At 37.8% G+C, this 10,637-nt stretch overlaps 1 protein-coding gene across 1 annotated transcript; it reads left to right on the forward strand.

The window, feature by feature from the left end:
• Positions 1–3,306: 3,306 nt before the first annotated feature.
• On the forward strand, positions 3,307–10,637 carry LOC143710702 (adenosine receptor A2b). The gene is made up of 2 exons (XM_077201789.1): positions 3,307–4,294; positions 9,327–10,637. Exons 1-2 carry the CDS (start codon positions 3,493–3,495, stop codon positions 9,653–9,655), a joined length of 1,131 nt encoding a protein of 376 aa, XP_077057904.1. The 5' UTR covers positions 3,307–3,492; the 3' UTR covers positions 9,656–10,637.

Genomic DNA, 10,637 nt, shown 5'->3' on the forward strand with positions numbered 1-10,637 from the left:
AGCCCAGTAAAATTATTAAGTGCTTTTTCCATGGTAATCTCCAAATTTAAAAACAAAAAATGTCACAAGATAAGTTTGTGAGTGTTTAAGCTTCCAAATTATGCCTAATTTATGATGATTACTAGGAAAAAAGGCAATAAACAAAGCATGCCAAGCGTCCTGCTACTGTGATCTGACTAAACAAATAGTTTAATGAACAGGCATTGTTTCAGGGTTTTTGCCCTGCTTTGATTAGAACTATGTTATTTTACATCAAATGGGTATATTTATAACTCAGTGTGACTAATGGTTTAAGCGATTCATTTATGAAAAGATTAGCCAATTAAGAATCCTCGTCATAAACTGGCCTAAGCTGCAAGTAGGCCAAAGCCTGCACGTGTCAAGAGTTAAAGTGAGACATCAAACCATCGCACCGCAATAAAGCACTGAACTTTCATGAAAACTTCATTTTACCGTGAATCAACAAGGGAATGTCAGATGAGCAAACATCTGAGGTGACGACGTACATGAAACTATACTTACACGCCGACGACTTTAATCTTGAATCAAACTCCACATTTGCTTCACAATCTCTCAATTTTCTGTCAATCAAAGCTTCATGCTCACTCATGTCAGTTGTTATTTGGTGGTATTAACTACTGTCATGCTGTAAGTCATGCTGGAAATTACAGCAGGGAGGTTTTGTGATGTTATTAAGAGAATAACACAGAGATTCTGAACTAATATATTATTTTGACACTACAGGGAGATAAATCAAGAGCCTCTTTTCTGAATCATAAGATGATTGAAACATTCACAAGTCCCTTTCGCCCACGTTTGGGTTATGTGTAATAATAATTACACAGACATATTGAATGATTTCTGATCTTTATGCAAGGCTTTCTGATAATCTGAACCCCAGAGCTACAGACCAAACAATGTATTTTAATGTTTCGGCTTTAAATGAACACATCAAGTCAATGGGGAGTTGGACTATGAGAGACATATATAAGCAGGCTGAAACAAAACATAAAGCAATTTTGCTGTTGTGCTTTCATATACTGCTTCAATAGCAAGTTGTTGATGTTTTGGATAATTGTATTTTTGATAGTGACAGTGATTTTTACATCAGAACATCTAGTAGAGGCACAACTTAACTTTAGCACAATAGTACTTCTTTAATAATTAACTTGAAAGGAAAACTTTCATAATAGGCAGGGAAACAGCCAGCAGAATGCTTTACTGTCAAGTTTATAGTAATTCAGCTCATCAGTGTAAAAACAACCAAAAACTGCACGTTATCTATGCATTTGTCCATGTCATAGTGAATGTCTTGGTATAGAGTGTGTTCTTTGACATTCATCTGCTTATCATGCCATTCACTGTGGTTCACGCCTGATTTGTTCTAAACCTCTAACGTATTAAAAACCTCTGCAATTAATTCAGCACAATCCACTTAGCGACTTTTGTATTTAATTTCAGCCTTAAGCGTGTTTACTACCTTATTAATGTTGCAATACAGATGCGATAGTCTTTTCTTTCCTATTGGGACGTAAATCCGAGAGAAAAGGCATGTCGAACAAGAAAAAATGTAGGACGAGGCTTGATTTTGTCCATGGGGATTTGATTGGAAGGCTGTGGTTTGCTATTGGTCGATCTCATGTGAGTGACAGGTTGTCCTGCCCTCGTGTCAGTAAACACATCATCAGAGAAGAAAAGAGATGAGCTGCAAGAGGGAGGGAAAGTGATTTGGTTTAAAGATTACGATGGCACATTATTATTTTTCCTTTTTTAAAAAAATGAGTTACATTGATAAAATATTTTTAATAAATACTGCAATATTCCATAAACAAAAAAAAACTCAACTTTGATTTCATGGCGACTTTAACTACATTTTATGAAAATGAAAGAAAGTTTGAAAATTTCCCATTGATTTAATTAACAGAACTTCCAGCATTAAAAATGCAAGTCATCTACATGCATAGTGCATTCTAAATTATGTATTAATTAAATTATGACCCTATAATTTTCCTTCTCAGTATGCCCAATTTATCAACTATAAGAGTTATCTTAAAAAAGTTTCCTAGATAAAAATTGGTCATGAACACCCCCTTTCAGGTCATTTTTACCACTTGGACGCCCAGTTATTTTAATAAAGTAAGCATTCTAAAATAACTGCATAGTCTTTACTGTATTTAAATTAAACATCCTTATTAATTAATCCTAAAAGAGTGATTTTTTTTGTCCTTTGTTGTTTGATTAACATTAAAAACACAACAGCAGGAATATTAGGCTGCTGTCACTTTAACAGCGAATGCACATATCTGCACGCGTTTCCTTTCTCAACTGTTTACATTCACTTAACACATAACCGTCTATGCTTACTAGAATACTCACTATTTTTTTACATAATTTTGTGTGAATTTGTCCGCTCAAGCACAAGACGTGAAAGACAGCTCAGTTTAGTAATTGCCGCGCTGAGACGCGGCTTTCTAGGCGTACACTTTGGATGTTTGCGCACACAGAACTTTTCACACAGCGCTCAAGTAACGAAATGAGATCCCTTTCCCGTCTTCTATCTTGTCAAGGCTTAAACTTTTTGACGATGCAGCGCTGGCCTGTCACCTGTCCAGAGCGTCGTTCATGTTTGTTCATACATGTGAGAATTCATTAAAATGTTACTGGTCAACTGGTGAGTGATACAGTTTCATATACTCACCAACAACAATTTGCACTATTTCCCCAACAGTTTCATAAAGAGCCCTCCCGTGAATAAAAACAAGTAAAAAAACAGCTACACTCCCTTTTTAAAATAGCTAATAGCATTTTGTTTATATCACAGTTCAACCGGAGCAGACTGTGTGCATGCTGTGGCGGTTTGTGTGTCACTAACTTGAAACCAGACATCATTTGCCCCAATGAAAGGCATATTTACACTGTATGAATCGTTCCCTATCCCCTATATAATGCACTATGTGCCGTTCACCATAGAAAAAAGTGGTGAAAAGTAGTCTGTGTGAAAATTGTGTGAAAAAGTAGCCTAATCGATTTTAGCTGCAGCTTTATTTTGGGGCGGGATGCTGTAGATTCTGGAGAGCATTTGATTGGACAGAAAATCGAATTTTGTCATTGTTTTTGAAGCACGCTGGCAGATAAAAGTAAGACTAACATTCATGCTAAAAGCCACAAAATAAAAACATTTTGATTTCATGGGGACTTTAAAAACAGGACTGGTATTACTCCGTTCAGAAGCCGGCCACCTGTAAGGATGTGATAATTAACAGGCTTGTTCGACTTGAACCGGTTGAAGTCGAACAAGCCTATCATCAGGGTGGCATCACGTGACTGAGCTTGATTTGCTACAGGTGTTCATCTTTCCTGGAGGCAGCGTCTGCTATGTAGATTTTTTTTTTTTTTTTTTGCTTAGGCTACAGTTGATCTTTGTTAAACCTGTTTGTAACGTTTGAAAAATAAGGATTTTTCAAACCACCATGGGTCATTGATTAATGCGCCATGATGTCCGACATTAACGTCTCCATCCCATTAACTGATGTGGACTTGAATGTCACGGATCTACAGAGGACACTAGAGGCTCACCGCCCCATTAAAATAGGAATTATATCAGTGTTGGGAGTGATGATAACGTTGGGAAACATTGCTGTTGTGATGGTCATAGCTTCAGCAGTTTCGGGGTGGTCGAGAAACTCTCGCTACTTTCTTTTGTCGTTAACGGGAGCGGACTCGGCGTTTGGACTGCTAATCATGCCGCTAAATCTGTGCGTGAGTTTCATGAAGGAATATAACAAGGGCCCGGATCACTTCTGTCACGTCGTGGCATTTTTCAACGCAACTATTTATTCCACCTGCATGTACACGCTCGCAACCATCAGTCTGGAAAGATACATCGCGGTGTTTTACCCTCTGAAATACTCCACCGTGTTGACCAGGAGAAGAGCTCTGCTTTTAATCTCGTTCGCGTGGATTTTCCCTCCTCTCCTCCTCGTTCCCATCTCGTACCCAGCGGGCATCATTGAAGTGCACTTCTCCAGAGCTTCTCTCGTCTGCAACCCCATGTACTCCAGCAACGTCACGTACTCCCTCACGCTGACGTGCTTCATCTTCTTCCCGTGCTCGGCCATCATGACCTTCTGTAACCTCAGACTGTGGATAGCAGCCAAGAGACAGAGGGTAAAGTTGAGAAGACACAGCTGGGGTGGAGGATACAGGCCTAAAGTCGCCTTACGCGTTCTAGTACCAGTCATGACCGTTTACTACACCTGCTGGACGCCCTGCATGGTCATCATGCTTTACAATGGTGAGATCTTTATTGATTATCATTTGTTCATTCTCCTGTTGTTCCAAACACAAAAGCAGATGTTTAGCAGAATATCCAAGCGGCTCTTTTTTATTTTTTTTATACATCGAATGGAAGTAAACGTTGATCAAATGTTACAAACAATATAAAAACACTATATTTTTGTCTTAAATAGGCCTACTCTCACAGCCACTTAAATTGATAGTTCACCCACAAATGATAATATTGTCATTTACTCACCTCAAGTTGTTCCAAACCTGTATGAGTTTCTTTCTTCTGTTGAACACAAAAGAAGAATTTTGAAGAATGTTGGTAACCAGACAGTTATGGCACCCGTTGACTTCTATAGCATTTTTTTTTCCTACTATGGAAGTCAATGCTACCGTCAACTGTCTGGTTACCAACATAAATCAAAATATCTTCTTTTGTTTTCAACAGAAGAAAAAAAACTCCTACAGGTTTGAAACAACTTTTAAGTGTGCCTTTCATCCAAACCGGTAAATTGTATTTTTGTTTTGTTTTTTACTCTTATGCATTTTATCTTTAGGCACAGTGTTGATGAACTTTCATTCATACATTCATACTTAAATGATTGGCTTTATTTTAAAGCGGTGGTGTATTTAGTTGCTTTGCTACTCTTTACAATAATGTCCCAATTACTAACAATGAGCATGTTACGGTATTAATCGTTGTTTTGTTCATTAGTTAAAAATACAACTTTTTCATTTTAGTTCATGTTAACTCAGGGCCATTAAATAATATTAAAGGTTTAGTTCACCCAAAAATGTTCCCATAAAGTCATCCCAGGTGAATATGACTTTCTTCTTTAGGCCAAGAAGCAACTCTTCCGCCGGAACTCGACTCAAGTATGGCCATTACCGGAAGCCAGTGATTTATAGTTGGTAAAGTTAGAAATATAGCTATTTTTCATACAAAAACATATCGCTTCACTTCAGAATGCCTCTATTAACCCCCTGGAGCCGTACGGATTACTTTTATGATGGATGGATGTTCTTTTTTGGGCTTCAAAATCTAAGGTACCATTCACTTATAAAGCTTGGAAGAGCTAGGATATTTATAACGTCAAATAAACGCAAATTGTAAATATATAAGGCAAATTGTGTTTGGCTGAAACAAGAAAGTCATATTCACCTATAGGATGGTTTGAGGGTCAGTAAATTATGGGATCATTTTCATTTTTGGGTGAACTAACCCTTTAACAGAGTTATATTTTAATAATGCATTTTATGATTTTTAAGGTATAAGTAAATGTTCAAATTAACCTAATTTAATGAAGGGTTAGAAGTATTTTTCATTGTTTAGTCATGTTAACAAACTAATTAAACCTTGTTGTGCAGTTACCATGCTTTTTAAATGTATTTATGGCTATGGTGCCTATGGCTGCTCCATCACTGACTTGAGAGGGGAAAATAAATGTTAAAAAACTGATGCATGCAATGACCTTAGCTTACTGCAGCTGCTGTTTTCAGCAGACATGAAGAGATAATCACAGAGATCTAGGAGAGCTGGAATGAAAGACAAGACAGGAGACTGGAGCTCCCCTACATAGCATTTAAATTGCCCACTTTTATGGCACTTGTTTGACAGCACTTGGTTACCGTTTATTTTGTTTGTGTGGAATAGAGCAGCTTGAGCTTTCTGGTAAATAACTTAAGGGGTGCAAACTCAAATATACAGGTCCTTCTCAAAGAATTAGCATATTGTGATAAAGTTCATTATTTTCCATAATGTAATGATAAAAACTTTCATATATTTTAGAATCATTGCACACCAACTGAAATATTTCAGGTCTTTTATTGTTTTAATACTGATGATTTTGGCATACAGCTCATGAAAACCAAAAAATTCCTATCTCAAAAAATTAGCATATTTCATCCGACCAATAAAATAAGTGTTTTAATACAAAAAAAGTCAACCTTCAAATAATTGTTCAGTTATGCACTCAATACTTGGTCGGGAATCCTTTTGCAGAAATGACTGCTTCAATGCGGCGTGGCATGGAGGCAATCAGCCTGTGGCACTGCTGAGGTGTTATGGAGGCCCAGGATGCTTCGATAGTGGCCTTAAGCTCATCCAGAGTGTTGGCTCTTGCGTCTCTCAACTTTCTCTTCACAATATCCAACAGATTCTCTATGGGGTTCAGGTCAGGAGAGTTGGCAGGCCAATTGAGCACAGTAATACCATGGTCAGTAAACCATTTACCAGTGGTTTTGGCACTGTGAGCAGGTGCCAGGTCATGCTGAAAAATGAAATCTTCATCTCCATAAAGCTTTTCAGCAGATGGAAGCATGAAGTGCTCCCAAATCTCCTGATAGCTAGCTGCATTGACCCTGCCCTTGATAAACACAGTGGACCAACAGCAGCAGCTGACATGGCACCCCAGACCATCACTGACTGTGGGTACTTGACACTGGACTTCAGGCATTTTGGCATTTCCTTCTCCCCAGTCTTCCTCCAGACACTGGCACCTTGATTTCCGAATGATATGCAAAATTAGCTTTCATCTGAAAAAAGTACTTTGGACCACTGAGCAACAGTCCAGTGCTGCTTCTCTGTTGCCCAGGTCAGGCGCTTCTGCCGCTGTTTCTGGTTCAAAAGTGGCTTGACCTGGGGAATGCAGCACCTGTAACCCATTTCCTGCACATGCCTGTGCACGGTGGCTCTGGATGTTTCTACTCCAGACTCAGTCCACTGCTTCCGCAGGTCCTCCAAGGTCTGGAATCGGTCCTTCTCCACAATCTTCCTCAGGGTCCGGTCACCTCTTCTCGTTGTGCAGTGTTTTTTGCCACACTTTTTCCTTCCCACTGACTTCCCACTTCCCACTGAAAATTTCTTTCTGTGTCTTACCCTCTTGCTTGAGGGTGTCAATGATGGCCTTCTGGACAGCAGTCAGGTCGGCAGTCTTACCCATGATTGCGGTTTTGAGTAATGAAACAGGCTGGGAGTTTTTAAAAGCCTCAGGAATCTTTTGCAGGTGTTTAGCGTTAATTAGTTGATTCAGATGATTAGGTTAATAGCTCGGTTAGAGACCCTTTTCATGATATGCAAATTTTTTAAGATAGGAATTTTGGGTTTTCATGAGCTGTATGCCAAAATCATCAGTATCAAAACAATAAAAGACCTGAAATATTTCAGTTGGTGTGCAATGAATCTAAAATATATGAAAGTTAAATTTTTATCATTACATTATGGAAAATAATGAACTTTATCACAATATGCAAATATTTTGAGAAGGACCTGTAAATATATTGTATTGAGCCAAATATACTGTTGGCAGTGTGCCAGTTTTACTTGGTAAATAGTTAAAGTAGCCAAAAACGTTGAGTTAAATGGAGTAAAATTTCCAAATTCAATTGTACTGAAGTATTTAAATTTTTTTTTTACTTGCGTTTAGAAAATAGACTGTAGTACATGTCCCAAGGGGACATGGTGGTGGGGAAAAAAAGATATGGGAGGAAAGATAATCATATGTCAATGCTTTTGCGTTCTCTTGCAAAAGTTTTGCGTTCCCCCGAGAAACTTTGCATTCGCTCGCAAAACTTTTGCGTTTCTTCGCAAAAAACGTTTGCATAGAGGCTGACCGATAGTGGATTTCACCGATAACTATAATAACCGATAATCGGTTGGCCGATTACAGATTAACCAACTGATAGTTTTTAAAATGGATACTGAATGAAAACAAACATAACACATAAAATAGTGCTGAACTTTATTAAAGATGAAAAATTATTAATTATACCTTGATCATTATTTGTTAGTTCATAGTGCATTAACTAATGTCAAGAGGGAACATTTTAAAATGTAAAAATCTATTAGTACATGTTGAAATTATTGAACAATACTTTTATTAACCTTAGTTAATATTACAAATGGACTCTTATTGTAAAGTGTTACCATTTCATATAAATCCAAACAGTCATGCTTACAGATGGCTATCTTTAAATACCAACACAAAGGACAGAGCATTGAAATTACACACTCATGTTTATTTTAAGTTTACTCTGACACTTTATTTGCCTATTTTAGAACACTTATCTAATCCAAAAAGCAAAATCTATGTGTTAGTGAGGAAAAAAAAAACTTACATCAAGTGCATTTCTGATTTGTTTGTTTCTGTCGGCGAACATATCAGTTTGCTTTCTCGTGTAAGCCCTGTAGGTTTGGAATGACAATAAATTTAGCAAATGACAATAAATTATTAAATTGTCCTTTTTAATCTAACCTTGAGGTCAGACATTTCTTACATTGACTATTTGGATTAGATACTGCTTTGTAAATGTCATGGGCCCTGTTTACACCTGGTATTAGGATGCGTTTTGGTCGATCGGATTGCCGTTTTTTTTTTTATCCGTCTCTTTTGTCCAATTTCAACCACTTCTGTCCTGATTTCTTCAAGGGGAGGATCTATGGGCAGGTAAATGTATGACTGTATGAGTAAATTACTTTTTGAGATCTTTTGTTCTAATGGATGAAATAAGCTCACGCAATTTACATTTGAACCCGACCGGAGAGAACAGAAAAACATACGGAGAGCATCATCTTTCATTTCTGCTCTGACAGTCACAAGACCAGCCGAACACTGAGTGTGTGTTAGAAATCAGAAATGGTGAGAGAACATTGTGCTTGGCACGGTTTTCATCTTCAAACCAAACTTGGGTCTCCAGCCAAAGTTTAAATCCAGTTTGGCTAGAGCGCTTCCCATAATGTTTAAGCATTCAGTAGTCAGAGTAGACTGTCTTTTGTGGCTATTTGAACACATTCGACCACATGAGTGTTTACACAATGAAAGCAATTCGGTCAAATGCATTTTCGACTACCTCTGGAAGTGGTCGAAAATGGACAAACTCAAAAGCGTTTTAAAACCCGTTCACACCTGTATTTAGCGTCGTCCACTTGTGATCCGATCGACCAAAACGCATCTTAATACCTGAAGTAAACGGGACCATAGTTACCATGATGCTAACTTATCAAAAGCAAAAATAAGTCCTAAAGCATTTTCCCTTGTTCACAGCGATTTCAGGCAGTGGTGTCCCAGAATGGATTGAGTTCATTGCTGTGTGGTTACCAACCTCCAATGGCTTCCTCAATTGTATCTTCTACTTCTGGATCAACCATAGCTTTAGAAGGAAATTCCATCTGGTTCTTCAGAGACTATGTCTTGGACTTTGTCCAGGTTCTGACAGTGATTCTTGTTGCTTCAACTCTGTAGAATCCTCTGTGATTCCTGGATGGAACGGTAACAACTCTCTCCATGAGCGGTTTTCCAGCGTGTCGTCCACCTTCACTCTGCTAATGCACATGCCACATCAGACCAACATGCGTGAACCAGAGCCGGCTTGAGAATCCTTTTATTCTTGTGATCTGATGAAGTTTTAAAAGCTCTGATCAAGTTGAAGACGTCATGAGTGCAACTGATATGTTATTAACAGGCTCGGACAGAGTTTTCCCCAATAAGTGTCTTTTTAATCACAAGTTAGCATTCGGAAACGCTCATATATCCAAAGCTTCATGCTCTTTTAAGATGAATGCTATTTGTGCCTTTTAACTTCTTGATGGCACCTTCTCATGTTACATCAGACCTGGTTTCTTAGCCTCATTGAAGTCTTGTTTCTTAAATGAAACGGTTGTGCGTCTTTGTTTGCCATTTCAGGTTAAACATACAAGAGCCTTTGAAACATTTGCGCACATTTCCTTATCTATTCGTAAACCCAATATTAAGCAGTTGTGGAAGTTTAACCTTTAAATCTCAGTTATGCAGTTTATGCAGAAGGGGGAAGTAATTAGCCAGGTACGTAACGTAAAGGTCAGATCAAATATGCCTTTTGGCTTTAACCTTTTCTGTTTCATGACATTTCCATTGCATCTCTGAAGCAAACATTAATTTTTATGTTCAAGTAAGTTGGCTTTTTGGTCAGGGTCAGACATGAGGAACATTGTACAGCCAGCATTACCAAACTGTAAATAAACCATATGGAGCTGGAGTGAATGCTGAATATAGTGGTTGTGCTTCAAGGGTGAAGCTTTATGGATCTTTTTGATTGCGTTGTAATAGCATAACTGTAAATCTGGATTTTAAAAATCGTTTTAGCATAAGCACTTGTTACAGAATTATGAATTTAAATTGGGAAAATACATCCTGTGGTGGAGGGTGCATATAAAGAGATGTTATTGACCTGGGAGTGTTATAAACCCAGAAAGAATGATTAATTACTAAAAGTTTTTGATGTGTAAATAATTTTGTATATGGTTTATAAAAGTGTTTGTTAAATGTTAAAACTTCATTGTTGTAAAATAAAGCGTCAAAGCCTATTTACTATCTAAA

This window comes from Siphateles boraxobius, unplaced genomic scaffold (assembly GCF_051911475.1).
Source record: "Siphateles boraxobius isolate OS27281-9 unplaced genomic scaffold, OSU_SipBor_1 48, whole genome shotgun sequence".
NCBI lineage: Eukaryota > Metazoa > Chordata > Actinopteri > Cypriniformes > Leuciscidae > Siphateles > Siphateles boraxobius.

What these genes read in the sequence shown, in the direction of transcription:
- LOC143710702 (XM_077201789.1), top strand. Translation starts at nt 3,493, where the DNA reads ATGATGTCCGACATTAACGTCTCCATCCCATTAACTGATGTGGACTTG. An exon ending in GGTCATCATGCTTTACAATG is followed by an intron (nt 4,295 to 9,326) that starts GTGAGATCTTTA and finishes CCTTGTTCACAG; the next exon opens with CGATTTCAGGCAGTGGTGTC.